This window comes from Centropristis striata, chromosome 20 (assembly GCF_030273125.1).
Source record: "Centropristis striata isolate RG_2023a ecotype Rhode Island chromosome 20, C.striata_1.0, whole genome shotgun sequence".
NCBI lineage: Eukaryota > Metazoa > Chordata > Actinopteri > Perciformes > Serranidae > Centropristis > Centropristis striata.
In genome coordinates, this window is record NC_081536.1 from 5,189,972 (window position 1) to 5,217,585 (window position 27,614).

The 27,614-nt window shown below is 38.6% G+C and overlaps 1 protein-coding gene across 6 annotated transcripts; it reads left to right on the top strand.

Moving 5' to 3' along the window:
* The first annotated feature begins 5,307 nt into the window (after positions 1-5,307).
* Positions 5,308-26,411, top strand: ikzf1 (IKAROS family zinc finger 1 (Ikaros)). 6 transcript variants are annotated; one of them, XM_059323884.1, is made up of 8 exons: positions 5,357-5,602; positions 10,300-10,353; positions 10,515-10,628; positions 17,647-17,916; positions 19,422-19,589; positions 21,654-21,779; positions 23,133-23,267; positions 24,512-26,411. In XM_059323884.1, exons 1-8 carry the CDS (start codon positions 5,458-5,460, stop codon positions 25,213-25,215), a joined length of 1,716 nt encoding a protein of 571 aa, XP_059179867.1. In that variant the 5' UTR covers positions 5,357-5,457; the 3' UTR covers positions 25,216-26,411. The 6 variants fall into 6 exon arrangements, with proteins under 6 accessions (XP_059179870.1, XP_059179867.1, XP_059179868.1 ...); XM_059323885.1 differs by having other exon boundaries at positions 23,136-23,267; XM_059323886.1 differs by lacking the exon at positions 23,133-23,267 and having other exon boundaries at positions 5,358-5,602.
* Positions 26,412-27,614: the final 1,203 nt, after the last annotated feature.

Here is a 27,614-nt window from a genome sequence, read left to right on the forward strand (position 1 = left end):
TCTGAAATATCGTCTAATGGGTGATGTTCATAATCAGCCAGGAACACACATTTAAATATGTAAATACAATAACTTTAGAGTTACCAGGAGTCCCATTTCTCCTCTTTTGATAGACGCCCACTGCCTCCCTGCATCAAGCCACCATGTCTTGGACCAGGCCAGTGTCTTCACTGAGTACAGAAAACAAACTGACATCAACCCTCCATCAAACTCCTGGTAAGGCAGCACACAAGTCGACTCTCAAATTATGGGAGAAACAAAGCACTGTAGGTTTATTTACTGTAATGTAATGACTGAAATGAATGTTTCACACCATTACTCAAAACATTTTACCACATTACTGTTATTGCCCAACACTGGTCATATATATTCTAAACTTCATCTGTAAAAGATTTGAATACCCCCCTTTAACAGTTCAGTTATAAATCACACGGGCATATAGAAGAGATTTGTTATGATTTATCTTTCCACTTTGCATTGTACAGAATCCAGTAAATATAGAGAGTATGCTCTTCCTTTTAGATAGATAAATAGATTGCAACTTTATTAATCCCTTGGAAAAGGTTCCCTTAGGAAATTGCACTTCCAGCAGCAGCACAACAACAATACAATAAAATAGAAAAGAATAAAGTTAAAAACTAGTATAAATGTGCAAAATCACAGAATGCAAGAGACAATAAAAATATAAACACAGGGAAATGATATACAGGAAGAAATACTGTAAGAGCGGATATTTACAAGGGAGTGCATAAACAGTGCAGAAAATTAGTGCAAGCGTATGTATTTTTGTCTGATATCAGCTAACAGCACTGTTTATGATCGGTGTCTAGTAGCCACAAAATAATGTGCAAGTCTATTTTTACTTTCATTAGCATTAGCATTCATTAAGAACCACATTCATAAAGGTTCAATATAGAAGTATAGACGTTCTTATTCTAATTGAGTCATAATATAGCAACAAGAAACTATTTGCAAAATAAAGCTACAGTGAGTATTGTTGATAAGCCTGAAGAGGATCATGCATTTGGTGTCATGTACAGTATGTGTGCATGAGTGCATGTGTGGATCTGTCCGTCTGTCCACAGCTTATCTCTAATACTACTTGACCAATCAGCCTAATACTTTTTGTGCACATTCATGACTGTATGCTCAAATATGAAAATAAAAAATATATATATTTATTGATTGCTTTTTTATCGTTATTGCCTGCTGATTCCTAACGCTCCAGGCCGGTAGGGGCTGCAAGTGATCAACAACTGCTTCAGTTACAGAGAAAACTAATATGAATACTAATACTTTATTTTTGGATAGGGACAGTGCACATTAATGAACATCGATAGACATCTTTGTAATTATGCCGGATTATAGTAAGGCTGCTAGTTTGCATCCATAGTCCCTAAAAAATTAAAAATAAATACAAATATAAAAGACAGCAAGTACATAGGTAAGATAAGAAAAGAAAAGGCATTTTCTGCTAAACTAGGAAAAAACCTTACCTCGTCACTATTGCAAGCCTAAATATGCAAATGCATTGCGTAACCTAATAACCTAAATTGCTGCTTTGCACCTGCTGTGGAAGTCCCAGATATGTTGCATAAACCAAACACTGCTATGTTTGGATTAATAAGATCATCTGGCGGCATCTGGATGACTACTACACTGGTATTAACCCCAAAAAAGGATTTTGCTGCAATTTCATCACAATATGATACGGATGTAAAAAAAAAAAAGTCTTAATTCATGCTTTGTCAGGTCTGTCTGCAAGATGACAAGCACAACTTTTAAATATTTTCTGAACCGAGTTTAGATTGATTAGAGCTATGCCTAGCAGCTCATCTAAAACTCAACAATTAGCACATTTAGCTCCCTATATAAATCTTATTAATCTTCTTACTTAACTCTCAGCAAAAAAAAAGTATAATGTCATAATGTTTAATTGTTTCTTTTAAATTGGTATTGTAGCGAAGTTAGTGTGTTTTCTTCTTTGTTTAAAGCCAATAAAACTGCGTAAACCTCCTCATAGCAATCATAACTCTATTTGCTGAAAGTGCCCCCCTCCTCCTCCTCCTCCCCCTTCTCAGATTTTCCAGCCTGTGGTCTGAATCTCATCACTGGCTCCTTTTCAAAACAGGCTCACAAACATCATGATTGATTCAGCCACTATCCTCCAGGATCTCTCAATGCCTGCCTGGGCTGGAGATTAATTTCCTTTTCCTCATCTTAATTTTTACTCATCGCCGCTCCATAAAAAGGCTAAATGTCAAGCATGCCTGACTCCTTCTAGTGACACGTCTATTCCAGCAGATAATTACCATAAGGAAATAGATGCTTTAGTGTGCAGAGGGGAATTTAATTTACTCTGACATCCTCACAGCATAATGCATTCCTAAAGAAAGAGAGTTTTTCAGTTTGCAATTGACTTTTTAGATAAATTGGACTATTTAATGTGATTATCAGTCTTGAACGCCTTTGACTTATTAAGGTGTTGAAACCAATTAAGGGTTACATGCTGCTCGTGCTTCCAAATGTGAAACAGTGAATACTGCTTAAAGATCCATGAAATAAGAACCAGCCGGAGCCCATTGTTCGGTAGTCGACCGGCTACATTGCCTGATGATGTTTTGAGACTTGCCAGGTAATGATATTAATTACAGCAACATGGCTTGCTGCAGGTTGTGGATTAACCTGAAGGAGCAGCGGGTTGTTTTTAGTTTGATTTGCAGCCGTGGTTTACAGCCTGTACAAAGTGAAACCTTAAAGGCTACAGAATTAAGTAATCTTGTATAACCTTGAAACCCTCTGCAGAAATTTGAATGCACATGCACGTGAATAATATTCTGCACGTTTTGTAGAAGTCAGCCGTTAGGACGATTATCAGCAACTCATCCAGCGGTGAGTATTGATCCCACTTCTGCAGCCACTTCTCTAAAACCTTGACTGAATCATTGTCCTGACAGCTTTTTTGCCTCTTAGACCTACAGCGAGCGAAGCTGCTGTGTCACTGGGACAGGACAGTATCTCTGGGGCATGGAAGACCACAGTCACGATTGGACACCCCTGCGTTCGCTGATAGCACTGAGTCACATTTCAGTCCCAGCATTCCCTCGGCGAGGCCTCAGGAGTGACTCATCCAGCAGCTTTTTTTAACACACCTGCATGAATCAAAAAAAAACCTGCAGCTTCTGACCTGAGAGAAAAAGCAGCGCCGGCCGTGAGGCTTTGAGGAAGTCAGCGAGCGTTGCTGCAATCCGTAATAAGGCCGTGAAGACACAGCAGGCCACAGTGCTCCTGCCCAAAGTTCCTCCTTTTGCAACCAACTGCCTGAATGTTGTGCTTCTCAGGAGATAAGAGCAACCTCCCACGAAAGGTGACTCAGCAATCCAGCATACACAGCCTCTCCTGAGATAAGAGCGCTCTGTGGGGCCTGGGGACAGTGGGATACTGGGAAAGAGAGAGCACAAGTAGAGAAAACAGTGGAAGGTAAATTTACAGAATATAAACCAATACTTGAGTATAAACTCTTGTACAGTGGAGGAGGAAGTACTCAGATGCTTTACTTAAGTAAAAGCACACATACCACACTAATAACAAATGACTCTGCTACAAGTCAAAGCCATGCATTCAAAATTTTACTGCAGTAAAAGTATATAGCTAAAATATGGAAAATGTACTAAAGTATTAAAAGTAAAAGTAGTCAAAGCAGAAAAATGTCTGCTGTGACTTTTATACTGTTATATCATTAGATTATTATTACTTGTGCGTTAATATAAAAGCTGAATTTTAGTTTTTTACTGCAACTAATGATTATTTGCGGTATGGATTCATCTGCTGATTATATTGAAGCTTAATCGATTAGTTGTTTGGTCGAAATCTCAAAATCCTTAAAATTAGCAGCAACCAGGAAAGGGTTTTTGCATTCAAAATCAAAAACTATTAGTAAACTAAATGAATAAATAAATATAAATTAAATTTCTGTTTATCAACTAATTATTTTTAGCTGTATTTGTATAAACTGTTAGTATTATTTACAGCGACACAATATTTGATCAACTCTTATATGTTTGTGTAAAAATCTTGATTTGTCAAGTAAAATCTACAATATTTTTTTTAGAAGTATGAGATGAAACACCTCAAATTTGTACTTTTCACTGCTGCTCTTGTAACTTCATCATCGGCAACAGTTCTGGAGGGAAAAGCTCAACTTTAACAGTATAATCTTCAGACAGTAATTCAAATTTAGTAATTACAGCAGATATCCACTCCACCAGATATTAAATATGAGATAATAATGACAGGACATATCTGAAAATGAGAGGTGACTTATTTTAGCCAATCCAGAGGTGTAACTCATCATTTATTTAGAAATTCCATCAATATTAATCCACAATTTATATCTCTTTTAAATGATTCAGACAGTATATGGACACCCATCACTCTGGCTCTAACTACACCACTGTGCAGGAGATTGACACTGAGATTGGAAATATAAGAAAATAGGAAAGTAGTTAATAATAATCGTGTTAAAAGGTCTGTCCTTATATGTTATGCTCATACTATCAGCGTGAATGAAGGCAGAAAGGAGGGAGATAAAGTTTTGCACTCTATCCAGTTACATGTGCTACAGACAGTTTATAGACTTAGAGTGTGCTGATGGTTTACTAATTTACATTAGATGTTGTGTATCTCAGTTTCAAGTCACTTTTTGAATTTGGATAATCGACTTTGCAGCGAAACTATTAACGTTAAAGTTAGAAGGAGTATCATAATGTTGGCAGCATCTGAAACTGAAATACGTCTGATGGGTTTGGACTCACAGTGCCAGTTGCATGGTGTGGGTTTGTAGTCTCCTGCACACAAAAACCAGAAGGAAAACCACATTTCAGTGACTATATAATGCATATCTGCATAATAATCTTCTACAGGGCTGAGGATACACCCAGTGTGTATGCATCTTAAAACAGAAAGTAAATGTTGAAAAAAAAAGAGAAAAGAAACAATGTGCTCAGGTTCTGACCTAATCCAGGTCCTGGACACTTGCTGATGTGATAGAAGACGAGCTTTGACTCTGAGGGGGCCATAACTGGAGAGAAAGAGCAAAGTCAAATGGATGAAAACTCATTATATGGGAAAGAAAACAGTTGTGTTAATTTCATGGACTGCTTCAGCGTGCCAGAACAGGTGACAGAAGGGGAGCTGTCCAATATGCAAGTGAAGGAGACCCCCCCCCTCCTCAGCTTCCTCGGTGAGAATGAAATAAATAAACAATGAATGGTCCACTCTCCTCGCGCGCCTCATCCCATCTCATGCATGGCTGCCAGTAATGGTCTACTGGGTGTCAGCTTTTATTGGCACGGCACAAAGCAAGTGCCAAGGGCTCGGAGGCTCGACTCCCCGCTGCAGACTCGGCCTGTGGATAAAAGCGAGCAAAATGCCCCAGTCGAGCTCAGAGACATAGTCATGTTGGGCTGGAACGAGGAAGTGCAGTGGAGAGGGGAGGGACTCAGGGCGCAGCTCCATGGGGCCGCCGCGGCGCTGCGACCTTCTGCACATGGAGCCGGGGAGAGTTGGAAGAACTTCATACTGCAAACTCAAGGAATAGCAGGTAAAGTGACTTCCACCGCGCTTTTCACCTCCACACTAACTTAAAAGCCGAGATCAACAACTCTAAATTGAGCTCGTCTCTTCTCGACTGTTTTAGGAGACATTTAGCACCTGACTGGAAAAAAGACTCCTTTAGTTTCGGTGCAGGTGCGCCGGCAGCATCAGATCCCGTTTGTGTGCGTAATTCTCCGCTGGTACAGAACATGTAACGGTTTTAAAAACCTGTGCCTACTGTGTAAAATTAAATAGTGGAAATATAATCACTTTTCCGCGTTTTTGTTACTAAAAAGACAGATATTTAACGGAAGTAGTGGAATGTTCCCTATTTTTCCTGTGTCTTTTTCTTTTGGGAACACATGGATAAATTATTTCACAATTACTTATGATTTATATTAAAATACGTCTCTATTTTTTAAGATTTTCTCCTAATTATCTCGGCATTCCGCTGTAATTTTAACCTGTTTTATCGCTTTTACGCTCCTCTTGAAGCACCTGTTGCAACAGATGTGCGCGCTCACTAAACTTCAGATGCTGCCTCGGTATTTTAAGTTTCATAAAATATGAAAATACACATTAACAAGAAAAAAACAACTTTTGATAAAAAGGCGCAGATTTTTTTTTTCCGAGACCAAAAACCAAACTCTTCTGTGAAAAATATTTATGCGCAATTTAAACAGGAAATCAGTACGCACACACTGACGCTCTACCTACCGTTATGTATAAATTAAAAATCGATAAATGTGATGATTTGTTACACCGTTAAGCTTTATATTCACCTGTTCGAGCCACAGTCTCAGTTAGTAGTGAAGGGAAGAAAAGTCATGTAGGCAGGACTCATGAAACTTTTCACTGTGTTGACACTGAGGTGGAAAGTAGTTCATCAACGCCCAGACAGAAAAACACAAAGATTACCTCTCAAACTATTGAGGAAATAAAGTGTTTTCATCTTCTCTTTTTTTTTAACACGTTCCAAAACCTAAAGTTTATGATTTTAGAAGTTTAGCCTCTGCCATAAATATTAAAGCTTTTGATCAAACTGAGAATTTATGTAACTATTGATAATTTTCTCTTTAAAGTGGCGCCCTTGTGATGTAAAGCACCGAGTCACTGAGTTGCCAGTTTGTTCCAGTCTGAAACTGTGAGAGTATCTTAAATTCATGTAATAGCCTATGTTTTATTTGAATGCATTTAAAGTTTGCTTGCAAGTATTTTTAATGAGTTTAAAACATTTAGGGAAAGTTAACAAGTCCCTTAAATTCCACTTAAATGCAAATATTCAGCAAAACAAACTCACACAAAAATATTTTTGGTTTCAGATCTATTTAAGACTCAAAAAGGAACCCCAATACCTGCACAAATAGGACTTTTTCATATCTCAGTTGGAAAGAGAAGTGCTGAAAGTGCTGCAAATCTGTCTGCAGATACATCATCTTTCTTGTCAGAAGAAACAGAAGTAGCAGGGGGGTGGGGTGGCAGAGGAAGGCAGACAGTTATTAAAATGATTGTACTGTCTGAATAGCAGAGTAGTGAAGTGTGTCAGATGCAAATGAAGGAAACTTCTCTTCAGCGCACCTTTACTCTCCTCTCACCCCCTTTCGACAGGCTCCCAGAACACATCCGCTAACACTATCTACCCACTTACACCCATACATTTCATGAATTACTGATGAGAATCTCCATGTGCATATGAACAAAAAAGGTGACCATGCACCACATTGCTTGGCAGTGTAGGATAACCTCTAATCCTAATGGCTTGATAAGAAAGCGCCCACAGCTTCATTACTTCTCATAAAACCCACGGGAGTGAAAATTATTCGGATATTTTCATTCATCAGATATGCCTGTTTAGTAAAAGGGGAAACTTTTGGTGTGAGTGTGTGAGAATAAAAAAAAATTGTTGTTTTTTTTGTTGCATGTAATTTGAATGAGTTCAGTCTTAATGTGCGATGAAACTGGGTTCATAGAGTGATGATATATAACATTCTGATGTATTTTAATACTATAACAGGTTTATTTGCTGCCAAAACTTGAATCGTCATAAGCAAGAATATGTTTAAAAAAAAAAAAAGTATATATATATATAAATATGTATATATATATTATATGTATTATAGATATATAATATAAAGATATATATATATATATATCTTTATATATATTTTTATATATTTATATATATATATATATATATATATATATATATTATAGATATATACTATATATATATATATATATATATATATATATATATATATATATATGCCATGAATCCCACTTTAATTTATTTTTTTTAATCTTTAACCATTCAATTAGAGGTAACACATTTTTTTCAAATTATCCTATTACTTTTATTATTATTCTATAATAATCTATTCGATTATTAATATTTTTTTAATATAATGACAAAAAATTTGATATTTAATATTTAATTGGATATTTACTGAAACACTCGAGGAGTTTATTTTTTATGACACCTTTTTTCCCACTTTTTCTACTTGAGATTTGACTCATGTATTCCAGTTTTTACTGTTCATTTTAAATGTGTAATATGTAGAGTCACTTAAACATTCACACCAGCGTCTAATACTTCCTCCTGAGTTTCCAAAACTTTGCTGGTGTGGTCCTCAGTATCTTGTAACGGTTTCATTGTTTCTCATCTCCACCCTGCTCCCTGGTGTAGCTTTCGCACCCTTACTATGAGCAGACGCCTCTAGCCCCCCCACCCCCACCATCCTTCAAACGCGAACACGCACTAACACGAGGAGGACCGAAAATTCTGTCAACCCACAAGCCTCTTCCTGCCTCTCCTCACTTGACGTACTGAGACCAAAACTTTTCCAGTACCCCTTGCTCTTTGTATCAGAAGTCTTCTCTGAGACTTCCATTTCACTGGTTGAAAGATTCCACCTGCCCCCAGTTCACACACACACACACACACACACACACACACACACACACACACACACACACACACACACACACGCATCTTGTTACAACCAGGATATGAGCAATAAGGGGTAAAAATCCAGCTATTTTACTAATTTCAGTTTGTTTGTTGAGGAAATAAGTTATGACTGGATAGTTGGTGAAAACATTTAAGTTGCAAACCACCTGCTCTTATCAAAAAGTGTCAAATAAACTATATAAACTTTGGAAAAAGGAAAATTAAGGCACAGTATCTAAATAATTAAACAAAAAACAAAATGGGAAAACTTTTTTTAAAATGGTAACAACCATGTAGAAAATAAAAACATCATGAAAATAGTGTCACAATATATGTACTTCCTGAATATTCTCTGTGCACCTTACTTTCCACATGCCTACGCAAGTGGGTTGTGGCTGAATGTAGGAACTCTCTTTTTTAGTTCTGCCGAAGCCCCCCCACCAACACATCCGTGTTTCCCCTCGCACCATCTGCCTAAAAAAAGGGCACTTGAGAATATACCCCCCCACCGCCCCCGACCTCCAAACTCCAGATGCTGAAGAAGGAGTCGCAGCTCAGCACAGTAACACGCAACACCCCTGTGTTGTGCTGAACAAATCTTCTGCACCAGTGACCTTTGCCCCCCGTCCTCCACCTCCTCCCCTCCACACTTGCATCCTGGGCGTCTGCAGGCCACCGAGCTCCTGACTTGACTCCGCAGAATATTGTGCGTTGCGACAGAGCAGGCCCGGTCGCTTCCCACTATTTGTTCCAAATGTGTGGAGCCATCTGTCAGTAAAACAGGAAGGCCTAGGTTCCCCTTCTCCCTTGGGTTCGTTTCGCTATTTTCGGGAGCTTCACTTCTCCCTGAGTGGTTGCTTGGACTGGGCAGCGGCCCCACCAAGGGCTTCTTGAAGTGGCGGAGCTGGGGCTGAGGCTGTTGGGCCCATCTGCTGCAGGCTTGAGGGCCATCCATTATTAATGGGGCCACGAGCACTGGTGACTCCTCAGATATTCAGCCCTGGCCGGAGGATCGCTTCTAAAAAAAAAAAAAAAACATAAATAAAGAGAACTTCTCTGTCCTTCGGCCTGCTTTTCTTTCTTTTTCTTTTCTCTGCACCTTCCTGTTGCTTTTGCTCTTCTGACTTCTTGCCCTCCCGTTGCCATCCACGTCTCTGCCTCTAAATCTATCTCACAGCTCTTCTGTCTTCTTCTTCTTCTCTCTTGCGCTCCCTCTCTGTCCTCCCCTCTCTTTGTTTCTGATTGTGGCTTGCATGCGTCTGTGCCCAGGCCGCGGGCTCAGCGATGCATGCTCAGTAAATTAGAGAGAACACGAGCGCCGATCAGCTGGGAACGGCAAACACCCGCATCCTCGTGACCTGGGGCCAGTTAATTTTCTGCTTAATTTTGCGGCAGTCAGTTTGCATTTTTGGATGATTACGTGGCAGGAAATTAACAATAAATAACAAATGTGGTCTGAAAGCCCATTCCCGGCAACCACGCGCGACCAGCGGGCCCCAATCAGCCGGAGCCAAACTACTCTCCAAGCTGGGTCTCACTGTCAGACTTGTAATGAAAATGTCTGTAATTCTTTGTAATGTAATGTGGGGGACAGTGGTGTGTCTGCAGCGGTGACAAGAGTGATCTCACTGAGGTGACAAAGTCACGGCGAGAAGTACACCCTTTACTCCAGTCGAGCTTTTTATAATGTTGTTTCCTCAGCCTGCACTTGATTAAACTTACACACATCTACATCTCCATCTCTCTCCCATTAGAGTACTTGCACCGCATGGAGACAGAGGAGGCGCAGGAAATGGCCCCCATGCCAGGTAAAAGACTACCTACTGCATGATTGAGCCGTAGAGTGCAGAAAGTAGATACAATAGGCCCAACAAACAGGCACCCGGAGGTAATTTTGCATCTCCTGAATGAGACACATCGTAGGGGTGCGTGGTGAGTGATGGGTGTTTGCTGGTGTGTGTCTCCGCAGGCAGGGACAGCCCCCCTGCCAATGAAGCACCCGAGGAGGCCGAGGAGCCCATGGCGGTCCCTGAGGACCTGTCAGCCAGCTCCACCCACCAGCAGAACAACAGAGGGGACAAAGGTATGAGGCAACATCTCACCAAACGCACCCACAGCCACTCAGAACATCACTGATGCTTGTGTACATAAAAAAAAACCTTAATCAAAGTGTGTAATTGCCACGTTAAGTTGAGTGTATCCATGAAGCAGCAATCAAAACAAGTCAAATCCATTGCAGTGCCTTTCCCAATAGTGATGTATTCATTCCCAAAGCACCAAAAATCAGACTAAAAAGCTAAATGACAGAATCAAAAGCATAACATTCATATAAAAAAAGCATAAAAATGTTTTATAACTTAATCTCATACACATCCAGTGGGAGATATTTGCCGTTCCAAATCCCTTGGAAAAATTAATTTAAAGCTGCAAAGAGACACATTTAGGTCATTGGCAGAAAAAAAGGTAAAAAAAAATAAAAAATCCCTTTGATCCATGGCATGTCATTAATAAGCCGAATCTTAAGGAATAGCTAATGTGGCCTTGATTTGAGTTTGTGAACATCAAGCCAGGGAATGTCATGGTGAAAATAAGGATGAAGCATAGGGGGATTCACATCGGCAGCGTAAATTTATCTCAAGTCTCCTAACATGGGTGGTTTGTAAAAAAAAAAAAAAACAGGAAATGTTGATGGTGAAATCATTATCGGCTAATAGGTTTTACATGACAGAGAGATGAATCAGACAGCTGTTTTATTGATGCTATAAAAACTGTCAGTTGTTATTATTAATATTTTTTATACTGATAGCTTGTCAAGCACATTAATATGTCCACTAAATGTCCTAAATGTTAGGGACCATCACAGCTTTCAAGATTAATTATAAATAAATTATTAAACCTAGAGAAACATAAGAAAAGTGTGAGGGGAATTTTGGTTCAACTGAAAAAAATTGGGGAATATATATATATTTTTTTTTTATTTTTTTTTTTATTTATTGATGATTTTAATTAATGGCACAAAAAAAACAAGCATGAAGGCTGACCATTGTATCAGTGTTTTTCCACGTATCCAGATGACGGCAAAGATTAGCAGCACACAGTCAAAAATAAAAATGTGAGAGGAAACTGAAATAGGATGTGTAAGAGTTTCCTAAGAAGAACTTGCCATCAGACAGTTTCAACACTCCTGGAGATAAAGAGTTCAGGAACAGGGCCAAGCTCAGAGAGATCAGCAGCGCATCATTTCACCACAGGTCACACACCTGCACATACACACACACACACACACACGCTTACTCACAAAGCTCTCTATTTGAGTTATAACTGCTGCCGAGCTCAGCATAAGTCTCTCCGAACAGTTTTGAACAAGTGCTGCGATGGCAACAATACAGCATGTTAAATAAAGTTAGGGACAGAATGTTTTATACGACTGTGTACATTATATACATATACGTTTAGCACAATCTGGGGAAAAAAAGGGGGAAAAAGTCAGAAAGCAGATGATTTAAATGTTTGACTTAAAGAGCCTTTATGAAGAGAGTAAAGAAGGCAGAGCTGGGGGCGTACATGTATGACTCTTAAATGTGAGTTTCTGTTCATTCCCTAGAACAGCATAATCTCTCGTATGAGTGTATGTGTGTGTGTACATATGTCTATATAGGGACAGAGAGAAAGAAGGGAAGTGCAAGTATCTGGTACATCTATGCATGGCTGCCTCTGTGATAAAAGCCCAAAATGAGTTATAATTATCACCCAGGATCATGTGCTGCTCAGTTCTCTGTAGTGAAAAAAAGGTAAAATGCAAAGGGGGGGTGGGGGGGGGGCTATATGTGGGACAGGGGACCTCAAAGTATCGAAAGCGCACAACCTCAAAAGCCAGGTTGTGTTCCTGTTGAAAATTAGTCTTCACAGCCTGGGAATCGTCACTGTTGCTGCGCATTCACAGCACTGAACACCACACATATGACTCCAAGCATAAGGGAGGTTTATCAGTCTGTTTTGTCCATTTGTGTTTAGTAAATTGCCACAAAAATGTAAACTAAATGATTTTAATTGTCTGTGCTTGATTGACATATTTGACTGAAGTCACAAGGCGGTAAGATGACATTCTCAGCATCCCAGTAAGATTATTTCTCTTTCACTTTCGGTGATTCAGACGGCGCCTTTTGCTGTTTCAGACACATGAGACTAAGAGGGAGACTGAGCTGTCTAGTTCCCGAAAACATTGAGGCGACTTTTTGAAAAAAAAAAAAGTGCAAGGGGAAAAGCAGGCTGTTTCTGGCGTTCCTGCAAGTGGCATTGAGAGTGTTGCTGCCGTGGTTTTAACACATGTGGTTCCACTGCTTTGCACACAAGGTTATTTTCAGGCAGTGAGAGCAGCACAAGTCAGTAACAGGAACCTCCAGCAGGCTCCCTGTGTTTCCACGCTGCAGAACTAACACACTTGCTAAGTTGCTTCCTATCTGATATCAAACTGTCAATATAGCTTTATTATTTCTTCTTTTTATGCTAAAGAAGCTTATTTTACACTTGTACTGTACCTTTGTTGGTCACTTTCTTTGTGTTACCCCTTTATCTGAGGATCAGGTTATTACCATTTTATTGCTAGCTGTCTTGTTTGTTTGACCCTTGCTTCCCAAAATGAGCAAATCAGGATGTGTGACTGTGACAAACAATAAAAAAAGTAAAAAGCCTTCTTCCTACTCCCAATTCAGTCACAACTTCCCCATATCCATGAGAAGTGGGTGGCAGCCCAGCGTTCATGGTTCCCTTCTGTCTGCTTTATCTGGCTGATAACCTGAGAGCCTCGCTGGTGTATTAGACCTAATAGGAATTGAAAACCACAGATAAACATAACGTTATGTACCCTTTTCACCCATCCAGGAATAACTCTGTTTCCATGTGCAGAGAAATATTTCTCTAAATACTGAGCAAAGCATAACCTAAATAAGCCTTTTTGTTGGTACATAATTGTACAACTCTGTCGACATTAGTAAAGTACCACAGTTACCCAGAAAATTGTCGAAACCAGGTTATGTGGTGAGAATCACAAATTAAATCAAGTGAGATAAAGTGGTGTAGCCAGTTTTGCTTTCGAGCTCTGTGATATGCAAATGGTAAAAACCCGATCACAAAAAAAATCCCTCGTTACGTCACCATTAAAGTGTTTGTACCTGACCGAAACGCCTTGGTGGTTCAAGTGAGAAACTCACACGGTTTGCTACATGTGAAAAGTAATTAAAGTCTCCAAAAAAATGATGACAAGGTGCGAGTTGTAATTCCCTGTCACCTCTGCAAATGAAGTGCACAAGCTGACTGCACTTCACCAAATGTCACAAAGGTGTAAACATGATTCCCAATCAGGGAGGCATTAGGTCGTTTGAATAACTAAAACAATTTTAATTCACCTGAGAACAACTTGCTGAGAATATGTGTAAAGTAGTAGGTGGCAGTGAAGTTGAAACACTTGAAACACACAGCTGTGATGGATAAAGTGTTTGAAATAGTAAGCCTAATAGTGAAAATTAGTTATATAGTTAAAAGTAATGAAGTAACTTAAAGCAATGGATAAACAGTCAAAATAGATATCTTTTATTTGTGGATAAACAGTTGAAATTGTTATCCTAAATTAATCGAAAACACATTTAATATATCTTAAATTAGCATCTAGACAGTTGAAATAGTTAGCTTAAATTAGCAGCTAAACATTAATAATTTCAAATTAGCGGATAGACAGTTGAAATAGTTAGCTGAAATTAGGGAGTAATCGAATTAAATATCTTAAATTAGCCTCTAGACAGTTGAAATGGTAATCTTTAATTAGCAGGTAAACAGATTAAATATCTTAAATTAGCAGCTAGACATTTGAAATAGTTATCTTTAATTAGCATCTAGTCAGTTGAAATAGTTAGCTTAAAATAGTGGCAAGACAGTTGAAATAGTTAGTTTAAATTAGCATCTAGTCAGTTGAAATAGTTAGCTTAAATTAGCATCTAGTCAGTTGAAATAGTTATCTTAAAATAGCATCTACACAGTTGAAATAGTTAGCTTAAAATAGCGCTAGACAGTTGAAATAGTTATCTTAAATTAACGAGTAAACAGATTGAATATCTTAAATTAGCGGCTAGACAGTTAAAATAGTTAGCTTATTGCATAATCCTACTGACTGAACAATTCAAATAATTAGCTGAAAGTAATGGATAAACCGTTGAAATGGGCAAAAGGTGAGATATTTGAAAGTACTGGATAAATAGCTAAATAGGACATAGATAGTAATGGTCTTATTATTTAAAAAGGAAATGGCTAGTTACTGCAGTTAAAACAGATTCACGATACTCAATTCAAGGCGAAATCACTTAAGTTTGCATATTGGGTTAGAATAAATGTTGGTGTAGAATAAGGGGTATTTGAGTTTATCTGTTAATGCTTATAAAACCAGTGAACTCCCAAGTGAAACCAAAAGCATGGCAAAAACAGTTTACAGTTTACAAGCTCATTCTACTAGTTGCATATTAGTACATATTAGCACATGTAGTATGTTTGGTACCTAGTTCATACACTTATCACAGCTTTTGCATTTTGATAGAATGTAAATCTAATTTTCTTTGTCTGAATAAACAGCTAAGTCTTTCCTTTGCGTGCACAGCTGGTGTCTCTCTTATCTCATTTGCTCAGCAAAAAGACAAGAGAGTTAGTCCAAAAAAAAAATGTCAACAGTCGAATAGATGATCAGATTGTTTGTCATGCAAGAAGCAATTTTAAAAAAAAAAGTTGGGTGGAGATGGACACTCGGATTACGTGATTTTAATCGGAAAATCAACTCATAAGCATCTCACGATCCTGCACTCGCCCCATCTCTGTTCTTTATGGGAAACATTCTGTACGTTAGGAGGATTTATGTTCCCTTGTTCCCTTAGTGGCTCTCAGTGAAAACGAGACTCCTGCAGCAGAAAAAAAAAAAAGTTTCAGTTACAGGTTGTTTTACAATTCCTTTCCCGTGCTTCCCTTTCTGTCACTTCTCCATAATTCTTGGTATTTCAGTTAGACAGGCCCTCTTTCTGAAGCTTCCCCTTTTCCATAGATTCCTATATTTCATGATTTCCACTTGTTCCTCTTCAGTTGTACAAACAGAGGTAGAGGCATGGGGAAATCAGGCTGCCACTGAGACATGCAAACCACAGGCAACCTCAGTTCTCTGAAATGTTTCTAACACTCTTTGTTGGGAAAAGAAGGAGCTGGTAGTTCAGCACAAAGGACACTTCTGCTTTCTGATCACTTTGGGAACAAAAGACATCGTGTTTATGGAACAGTACAGTTGGTATTCAGTCATCCCGCGTTTCACTTCAGTACGGCCCCTCCACGTAGTGAAAAGGCCAAATGCGATTTAGTGTTCTGTGTGTGTTCATCGCACTCTGTTGCTCTGATAGACACCGCTGCCGTCCCTAGTTTCACACTGCTTCCTGTGTCTCTGTTTCCTGTTTATCTTGCTGTCATTTGTTTCACCAAAGTGTGATGGTGTGAGATGATCTGTGTGTTACTTCATCACTGACATCCTCAAACAGCAAACATGCGATCCAACTGTGCATCCTTATGAAATATGCCATGTTGCTATGGCATGAAAAAGCAGTGAAGTCTACACTTTATATGAGTAGACTGTGGGCTGATCTTATCAATGTTTGTTGATTTTTAATTCATAATAATGGCTTTTTTTTTATGCAACATCCCGGTAAACATGAAAATGTTGCTTTGTGCATTAAAGGAGGTTTGCCATTGCAAAACCGCTGTTGCCCTGGTTATGTTATAGTGCAGTTGCAGAGCTATTACACAGTGTCAATCCCCACAGAGGAAGGAGGGAATGAACAGACTTATACTGACTGAAATACTTTGCTAAATGAATCCAAATAAAGCCAGGCCACATTATAATTCAGCTTCAGGACGTGAGAAATACAGTTATTCAAAAACAATTCAAAAACACGTAATATGATGTGTCTCATTCAGAGAAGAAATTGAACTTCATGGAATTGTCCCACTAAAATAACAGCCAAACAAGCAGGAACATGTAAATATTGACAATATGCCAGGGAAATTATATTAAAAAAGTATAAAATCACAACACTTAATCATAATTTTAAATATCATACAGAATGAAATGAATAGAGGCTCGTCAAAAGGCAAAATAAATTCTATTGCGTTGTTGGAAATGATTAGTGAGGTAAAGTGAATATAAAACATATGAAAAAGATCCTCTAAAACTTCATATTTTAGACAAATCCAACATTACCTGTCTTCAGAAGCTGCCCAGACTCTGTGATGCTCTCTCACCAGAGCAAAGTCCCTGAAGCCTCTCTACTCAATAGGAAATCTCTGAAATTTCTGGTCAAGAAGCCACAATATTATCACCACTGTAATCTAATTACCAAATTAAATTTGTTGAGAACAATAGCAGAGTTACAAGGACCTCAACTAGGGGTGACCGGCCCCTTTCAGATCCTGCTCAGTCTGCCTTTTCTATTAAATCCACAATAAATAGTAACTTCCTTCCACTCCACCTCAAACTCCATCAGTCTAAAAAGGTTAAAGGAGGATCAAGAATGCAATCAATTTAAACTTCCGAGGCCATTATTAATAAATCAAATACGCACAAAAGTTTCTGAAAATACCAGATGCATTATCTTACCATGTACATAGTAAACAGTATTTCATAATTGCTTGTTGTATATATAATGTTCACCTGCATGGGGACTGGAGATGAAAATGAGCTCTTAGCTATATCTCTGTATAATGCATCAGAATCCAAGTTTTCAGATTTATGTTTATTATCCCTGTCAAATAGACTTAATAAAGATAACAAGTACAGAAAGACCCATTCAGGGAGGACAATCAAATAGGTTCACAAAATCATTTCCCCTTCCTATTCTGAAGCCATTCAGACCTGGCAAAGGCAGCTTCAATGCTACATCACAGTGTTACAATAAGCAGCTCTACCTATTCTCATGTCACAGTATCAATATCACACTGATAATTGCCCATCTTTAGTATATAACATCATGAAAGAATCATGCTCCTATTCTAAACCGTGGCCCCCCCTTGCCCTCTTTTTTCAGCCTGTAACATTAAAGTTGAGGCTCGCAGTGATGAGGAGAATGGGCTGGCCTGTGACATGAATGGCGTGGAGGAGGAGGAGTGCGCGGAAGACTTGCGCGTGGTCGATGCCTCCGGGGCCAAGGTGAACGGCTCACAGCCGAGCCCCGAAGCCAAGGCCTTCTCCTCGGCCGGCGGTATCCGGCTGCCCAACGGGAAGCTCAAGTGCGATATCTGCGGGATAGTTTGCATTGGCCCCAATGTGTTGATGGTGCACAAGCGGAGCCACACTGGTAAGCCACCTTCTTGCCCTTCCTTTGCACCCATGTTCACTAGTGTTGATATGAGAGGATGGATGAGGGGTAGAAAGGTGTCTGCTGTGGCTCCCGCCTATGCTTAGAGCATTTCTTCCCACTAAGTGTATAGCTTTGTGTCTTCTTTGCCTGCACACAAACATTAGTGATAAATAAACTTTGGAGCCTGTTCTTATGTTTGCAGTCCTGCTCAGTAGTAGTTGTAATTTCACCCTTGCGTTTGGCTGTATGCATGTAAACCTTCTCATCGGGCGTGAAATAGACTTTGAGCATACCATTAGCATTCATTATTGTTCATTTAAATGACTCTGAATTACCACATGACAAGCAACAGTAACTGATCAAATTATTGTGCGATAAAGTAGCAGAGACCAACTTAGTCTTAAAAAAAAAAAAAACATGCCCTCAGTTCAGAAACAGGATATGTGCGGACAATGAAATGGAATCTCTATGAAGTGACAATTATCTGGCTATTAAAAGTTTTTCAAATTTCAAAATTGATATTCTTTTGTAATGAAGCCAAACCAGTGGTGGGGAACATTTTTGAAAAAGGCACTTAACTGTCAAGCTTTAGAAACTAATGAAACTCAAAATGGAAGAAAGGAACACTAGACTAATGTAAATGCAAAAGAAAGTACAATAAAAGATATAATGAAGTGCCTCCTATTTAAATAGAAAATATTCTGTGGTGAGTCTCTGCTCCTGAAATGCATTTTTAATGAATTTCCTTTTTTATATATTTTTGCTGCTTCACTGGTGACTCTTATTTTATGGGGGGCCTTTGAAAAAAAAGCCATATTAAAACGTTCTCACAGAATGCCACAACACTCGGAGAGGCTGGATATTGGTTTATTCCAGGAGCGCTGATCAGGAAGACTGGCTCTCAACACAAAGTGTTTCCTTCGCTTTATTCAAATGAGGCTGAATTTGCATTGTGATGTGCCGCTCTTATTTTAGAGACGAAGAAGAGGAAAAAATGAGATTTTCAGATCAAATTGACCTAGGCAATGGTGCATTACGGAACTGGCAGGCTGAGTCTGAAAGGCTCTTGTTCGATCAGAGCGCCAGAAGTCGGTGGGGCAGGGGGAGCATGGAGAGATAGAGTGTCACTCTGCTGTGAAACCCTCCCACAGGCTGCTGGATGGCTCTCTGCCCCCGGAGACGCTCCATCATCCGCCTTGTTCTGCCGCTTGGGATGCTTGTAGTGCAGTGACCTCGCATTCCTTCAGCGGCAACCCGCTTTTTCATCCACATAGATTTTTTTTCTGTTGTCAGTGGAGGGATCAAACATAGTGAGGTTAGGGAGAGTGGTGCAATAAAGAAAATCATTAAAAACATGAACTGCCTGCTAGGATACATAAACAAAACATGTAAAATTGGGTGCCAGTAAAACAAACAAGTTCTTTTTTCTGTTTTTTTTTCTTCTGTGTGTTCTTTTTATCGTCTTTACAGTAACATGTGTGTGTTTTTGTTCTTTCCCTCAGGAGAACGTCCTTTCCAGTGCAGCCAGTGCGGCGCCTCGTTCACCCAGAAGGGCAACCTGCTGCGTCACATCAAGCTCCATTCAGGGGAGAAACCCTTCAAGTGTCACCTGTGCAGCTACGCCTGCCGCAGGAGGGATGCCCTCACCGGCCATCTACGCACCCACTCGGGTGAGCATGCACCCGCATAGAAAACTTGTGCACTCCCCGGCTTGCCTTTGCAAAAAGGCACGACATGTTCTGCAGTGCATACAGCGAGAGCTCTGGGATATATAAGGGGAAGTTGACAGGGTGTAGATATGGTGTCACTTTTTTTTTTTTTTTTGCAAATAGTTTGCAGAAGTATGTGTTAATGAAATTCTTTGGTGTAAACAGTACACTAACAAAGAAGAGTTCCACAGAACAGTGAAGGGATAAACTGCAAAATCGTGTTTTGCACGCCAGTTAAAATATTCCAACATCCGTAAACCAAAAAAAACAATAAGTGACAACAATAAGGTTACATGACTCAAAAAACGTATAAACTTAGGGAGGCCTATGCTTAAAGGAATTATTTATTTATTACTATCATCCCACGAAAAGGCTTAAAACCAACATTGTCTCTCAGTACTTTCCAACTTCCCTACTACAGAGTTGCCCATAAAGCTGGAATAATTTAGTTTTCAGACACAATCCTCTTTTAATCCTGGTTTCATTTTCATTGTGATATGTTTGAAAGAGATGTAGTAATACAGTTTTGAGAAGATATAGTACACTTTATCTGTTAAGAATAAAGTCACATTGTCACGATAATTTCATGGAAAGACATAAAAAAAATGTTTTTTTCCAACTTCATGGGCGACCGTGTATGTTTGTAACACTCAGCTCCAAACTCATTCATTCCCACTGAAGACAGGCTTGAAATCAGGTCACACATATATAATTCAAATAGTTTTTAAAAGCTGAAACTGTATTTAAAAAAATAAATACATTTAAATGCATTTGTGGGGGACTGCTTCGGCCATGGATTAATACACATTTGGTGCACTAATAAACTTTTACATCAGGGACTGACTATACTCCAAAAATAAACTCACATTTTAAATGTATGCCAAAAAAGGAATAAGCAACATTAATGACTCATACCCAGAGCTGTAGTCATCATTTTTTTAAAATGAATGCCAAGTCCCTCCATTGCTCCCTCTTAGCCCTGCTAAAATTATGACCAGACACCATAATTTGTTATTTTTATCATTTGTATTTTCAATATTTTTTATTAATTTACAGTTTCAGTAGGTTATCTCCTCCAACATTGGGTCTATTATTATTTCATTTAAAAGCCTTCTATGAAAGACCATAAACTTCTAGTGGGTAAATACTAAATTCCTCATTTCTTTTTTCCTTAGCAGAAAGGTATTTGTATTTAAATTAACTCTTCAGAGGAATAAGCTTATAAAATACCCAGCATGAGTAAGTTTGTATTAGTAAAAGGTGATCTCCCACATGTAATTCCCTGAATTCCCCATGAAATACCTCAGCAGTAGCCCCAGTCATACTCATGCCATAGTCTTTGCTCTGGACTTGGGTTTTCTTCACAGTTCCTGTATTTTTCCCAGGAAAAAACTAGAAGCAAATTAACTTTTACTATCACAATCATTATTATGATCTAAACCGAAATGCATTAACCCATTTGTGCCCAAAGACCACATTTATTATAATAAGGGAAACATGCCACAAGGATTGTTCTGATTGGTGTAAAGTCTTAAAATATGGGACTGACATACACTGGGCAAGTATCTAACAGTACAACTAATTAAAAAAAAGTATGCTGCATATTTGTACACCTCCTTAAACTTCATCTTGTTATGAGTTCATGCTGTTGATATGAAAACCAAATCAACTTTGCTCTGTCTAGTTTCTCACATACAGGCATTTTTTTCACATTATATTTAGTCTTTGGGCACAAGGGACTATTGAATTTTCCTAAAATATAATGGCATTTATTGCAAAAACTGTCATCCCATGTGCCCAAAGACTTGATACAGTATGATAAGAAAAACAACCTTTTTCAACAGTTTGACCAATTTGAAAATTTCTTCACACCTTTGCTGAAATAACCAGAGAAGACTTCCATCAAAGGAAATAAAAGAAAATAACAATTGCAGACACAAATGTATTCATTTTACCAATTTAATATCAGCCATCACATAGAATGCAGCGCTGTTCTGTTTTCTGATCTGATGTTGTTTTCTGCAGTTGGAAAACCCCACAAGTGTGCTTACTGTGGGCGGAGCTATAAGCAGCGCAGCTCTCTCGAGGAGCACAAGGAGCGGTGTCACAACTACCTGCAGTGCATGGGGCTGCAGAACAGCATCTACACAGGTTGGTGCCTCGCGAGACGCACACTCCACTTTTCACCCAAATCTGATGGCCTACTTTACCCAGAGTGCAGGACTCAGTGTGCATGTAACAGCCGTGTACGTAGAAGCTGTTGCTTAATGCTCCAATAGGTCAGGTCAAGTGACGATCATTTCCATTTGATTATAAGATAATGCAGAAGTTTATTAGCTATTTAAAATGACTGCAGAGATAATTAGGGCAATTTAGAAATAGATGGAATGATACACTTACGGTTGGATACAAGTCAGGATGCTGGCTTCACAATATGATTTTCTCATGTTTTTCACAAAATGAGATTGTGGGCAAATTATGAGTAAAATTACTTTAAAAATGACCTATAAAATATATTTTCTCCTTCAATTTAAACATTTTTTATTACTACAATGGAGATTAATCTATGCAAAGCAATGCAAATACATGCAAAAAATAAATATATAAAATAAATAAAATATTATTACAAATGAAATAACCAAACTATGGCTTGACCTGTGTTCCTGCCTTGGAATTGACAACTGGATTGTTTTTAAGGAATATCATATCTACATTTTCAGGCAGAAGCTTAGATCTATGATATTCACAGTGCACACTGGTTTTGTTTGGTCTTTTACATTCTCACATATTTCCTTGTCTGATTTGCCCTTTGATGCCGGCACGTTCGCCTGAGACGCAGCCGCTGGAGAAATCTACTTCTTTTAGAAATCGCAATACTTAGAAATCGATCAGACAGCTACAGCGGTTTCAGAAGCGTCTCTCTGCTAATAAGGGAGTTTTTGTCTGATTTATAACAGCATGGCGGATCCTCAATGTCGAAGTTTAAAGTGCGTTCTTTACGCCTTGATACAGCTAATGATGAGCGTGACGTAGCATGTCGAACAAGTGAAGTCAAGAGTACACAGCCCCCTCTGCTGTTGAAAAAAAGTACAGCAAATTATTTTTCATGTCACTTATTAAAAACATCACATTTTTATTGCAAATGAACCTTACATTCCTACAATTTCATCACGTTGCCAGTATAAAGTTATTTATTTTTCCATAAATACTCAGCAGTCATACGTTTAATGAACTCACTGTAGAGATATTTAATGCGCAGGCTGCTTTAAACCTATGCATCAAAGCCTCGAACACATCTAGATCTCATCAGTGAGCATGAACCAATACTATATTTATAAACCAAGTGCTTCACATGTGTCAGAATAGTCCGCTCTGTGCTCTGCAAGAAAAATACCATCAGACCATAAAAATACCATCATGTGTTAGCAGCAGGCGTCAGTTCATCACTTTAAACAGGACAAATTACTTTGACTCTGAAATCTACTTTTCTGTCTTGCTTTCCAGTAGTAAAGGAAGAAAGCAACCAGAATGAGCAGAGGGAAGACTTAAGCCAGACGGGATCTGACAGAGCCTTGGTGCTAGACAGACTAGCTAATAATGTAGCTAAGCGTAAGAGCACTATGCCACAGAAGTTTGTGGGTAAGGGCTGAAATCTGCTTCCTTTGTCGCTACTTTTTACTGACATATTTTTGTATCTGCCGCACCTATGAGAGCTGCATAGGTGAAGCTGTGTGTTGTGTTTATTTCTCTTTCTTTGCCACCCTGGCTCTGCAGAATGCATGCAGTGCAGCTCAGCCTGAGCAGGATTTGTGCCTTTTATTTCTTAATGTGTCTATAATGCATTATAAATATACTTATAATGCATTATAATCTGCTTATAGCACTGTATAACTGTAGCTTTAAGCACTCATAAATACTCAACATGCTTTATGGAAATAATTGTAACACATTATAAGGTATTTTATAATGACTTAAAAGGTTTATTTTTATATTACTTCACAATTGCTGGTCACTTGTAGATTGTGTATTTGCATGGATCATAGATCTTATAATTCTCATAGCTGCAATACAAATTATAATTATTTTATAATGCATTGAAATCAGTGTTATGATGCATTAGAATGTGATTATAGTGTAAAGGCGGGAGATTGTGCTAATCTTAATCCTATACTCGTCATAAATATATTTATAATGCATTATGGAATTATAAGTATGATGATTATTCACCCTATAAGTCATTATAACATGCTTTAAAATATGTTTGGTTATTACAGGTTATTATGAATATGTTATTATGGGTTATTAAGAATCGTTGTGAATGCTTATAACTCAGTGCTATAAGCAGATATTAATATATTATATGTGTGTTTACAATGCATTATAGACATGAACTTGCAAAAACTATGTCAGTGAGTGACCAGCAATTAAAAACCATTATGATAATTGACCCTATAAGTCATTATAAAATGATTTATAATGTGTTAGGATTGTTATTTATGATGAGTCTTTATGAATGCTTTTGACTATACAGTGCTGTAAGTCTCATATATTTTATTTATAATGCATTGTAGACATGGGCTTCACAGAAAGTGTTTGGAATGTGTTGAATTGCTGTTGAGTGTCTTGTATATTAATTTTGCATTAAAATGATGAAAATCTTCTTAACAACAGAGTGAGAGAAACAGAATATTAAGTGGCTGAGGGAAATGTTAATGTGAGACTAGAAATACCAATATGACACCAGAGTAAACACTAACAGTGAGTCATTTTCACACGCAGCTAGAGAGGAGCAGACTCAGTGTTAAGATCACAGGATGCGGGTGAGAGTTTAAGTCAAGTATAATCTTCATATTTCTCTTGTGTCTCTCTCTGAACCCCCTCAGGGGACAAACGTCTGTCGGACCTCTCCTACGACGGAGCGGGAGGCGAGCTGATTCAGCCCCACGTCATCGACCAGGCCATCAACAGCGCCATCAGCTACCTGGGGGCCGAGTCGCTCCGGCCTCTAGTCCAGACCTCCCCGGCCTCCTCTTCTGATGTGGGCCTCGGCTCCATGTACCCGCTCCACAAGCCGGCGCAGGAGGGCCACGTGGGGACGGGCCTGTCGGCCAAAGACAGCGCGGCCGAGAACCTGCTGCTCCTCTCCAACTCCAAGTCGGCCTCCAGCGAGAAGGACGGCTCCCCCAGCCACAGCGGCCAGGACTCCACGGACACGGAGAGCAACAACGAGGATCGTCCGGGCGGGGCGGCGTCGGGCCTCATCTACCTGACCAACCACATCACGTCGGGGGTGAGGAACGGCATGCTCCCTCTGGTGAAGGAGGAGCAGCAGAGGCAGTACGAGGCCATCAGGGCCAGCATCGAGATGGCCTCGGAGGGCTTCAAAGTGGTGACGGCGGACGGGGAGCAGGTGAGGGCGTACAGGTGCGAACACTGCCGTGTTCTCTTCCTGGACCACGTCATGTACACCATTCACATGGGCTGCCATGGCTTCAGAGACCCCTTCGAGTGCAACCTGTGCGGTCACCGGAGTCAAGACCGGTACGAGTTCTCCTCTCACATAACGCGAGGGGAGCATCGCTACTGAGCCCCGTCCACACACACACACTTTCACACAGACAAACAGGTGTACAAATGGAACACACACTCACTCGTGCAGACCTGAAATAAATGCATAGAAATGTAAAATACACTGTTGATGTCTGAAAGTTGTGCTTTTTATACAAAGTATGCATGTTTGTTGAACACATAAATGTACAACTATAACAAATATTTTCCTTTCAAACACCGTGATCCAAAGGAAGAGTAGTTCATCTGTCTTTTTTAAAGAAACAAAATAATGTCGAGTGAAGACAACACAGCAGAGTTACTGTGCCACATCCTACATAAGTTTTTAAATTATGTATTTACAGTTGCCACATGTATAAAATGTATAAATGTGTCTTTTTTTTGTTTTTGAAAACCAGGCAGCAATCTTTTCTTCACATTTTAGATAGAAAAGATCCCCATCCTTATATTTAAAATGATTTACTAAAATGTTCTGCAGTTGTTTTCAGTTCAGGAAAATTAAAATTGGTATTTAATACAATCAATAAAAACAGTAAAAAAAAAAAAAAATCAGTGTAGATAACCCTACAATTCCTCCCAAAAGTTTCAACTTGTTCTTGTATTTGTACCAACCTACATATTATTTATATCACATTTACACGCCTGTCTGTTTTTGTATTTATTATTATTATTACAGTAGTCGATGTTTGTCTGTTGAGTAGTTAATAAAAGCTGCATCTCTTTCTGTCCAACTGTACTTAATGTGTTTGAGGTGAAAACATGACAGCTGCTGGAATTTATTTTTATTTTATCCGGAAAAAAAATGTTACCCGGCCTTACCTGATGGCTAAGAATTGTTACTCTCATAAATTGAAAAATGAGTCATTTCGGGTTTGAAGGAGCTTTATGCTTGCAAAATATCAATAAAGGATATTTTATATATGCACAAAGAGTGGGACAGTGTTTTGTTTTTCAAGTTGTTTAATGAGTGGAGATTTATAAAAGCTTTATATATTCTTATGGATGTTTTCTAATAGGATTTTTTTTTTAATGGACCACATTAACCACTTGTCAAAGAATATGGAAATGTCCACGTTGAAGTAAAAAAAAGGATTCCTGGAGTTAATAAAAAGTTTCTGAGTTCTTCAGAAATATGGAGATTTAATTTCACTCTTCTGAAATAATTAAGTTTAGACGTCATTCAAGATGCCGCTCGCTCCTGCCTGTCAACGCACAGCCAAGAGAGAGTGAATGACTGGCGTTGAAGGGTGAATAAATAAACATTTCTCCACATACAATTACCATGTGGGGTTGCAAAGTAAAGTCTACATCAGGGATACTCAACTTACTTATCCCAGGGGCCACATTATATATATTACAGGACGCAAGGGGCCAGTTAATGAACAAATATTATAATAAGGGCTGAAGAATTTGGAAAAATGATCTAATTGTGATTATTTTGACTGAAGTTGCTATTGTAATAAGATTCACAATATTGGAGTTCTTGTCTTTACATATTATTGACTGCTGTTCTTATTAACACTATTAATTATGAAGTCATTCAATGCTTAGTTTGTGGGTGGACGGGTGGTGTGTGTGTGTGTGTGTGTGTGTGTGTGTGTGTGTGCGTGTGTGTGTGTGTGTGGAGGGGGGGTTGTATTGAAGCATTGTGTGTTACATTTTGTGTATTAAAAGGGCTATACAAACAAAGTTTGATTGATTAACTGATTGTAGGGTATAATCATGTATCATTATTTTCATTTTCATGAAATAATTATTAAAAATGATCATGTTGTGATTTTTTGAAAGCATCTTTTGAAAATCCGCAGGGTGTCATTTTTAGGCTGGGACATCATGCACCACATTTAGAATAATATTTTGACCATATTTTGCCTTAAACAAGTATACAGGAGCATCTCAATAAATTACAATATGATGGAAAAGTCCATTTCCAGGAGTTCAAGTCAAATAGCCCCAACCAAGTATTGAGATATATAGATGGACATACTTTTCAGAGGCCAACATTTCCATATTAAACATACTTTTTAAAATTGTTTTTTGTAATATTCAAATTTTTTGAGACATTGAATTTTAGGTCTTCATTAAATGTAAGCCATAATCATTATAATTAGAAGAAATTAAACAAATTAAGACATGAAATGTTTCATTTTGTGTGTAATGGATCTATATAATGTGTTATTGCCACCTTTGAATTGAATGACTGACATAAATAAACTTTTCTATGATATTCTTATTTATTGAGATGCACCTGAAATTCATCTTGCAATTAGGAAGTTGTATCAGTCCATAGTGATCTGGGTAAAAATTTGATTAATTGTGCAGCCCTATTAATAATGATAATCAGATAAAATGAATAATTTTAGAACACTCATAAACCATGCACCATGGAGGTCAGGTGGAGAGGATTTCACGGCCATT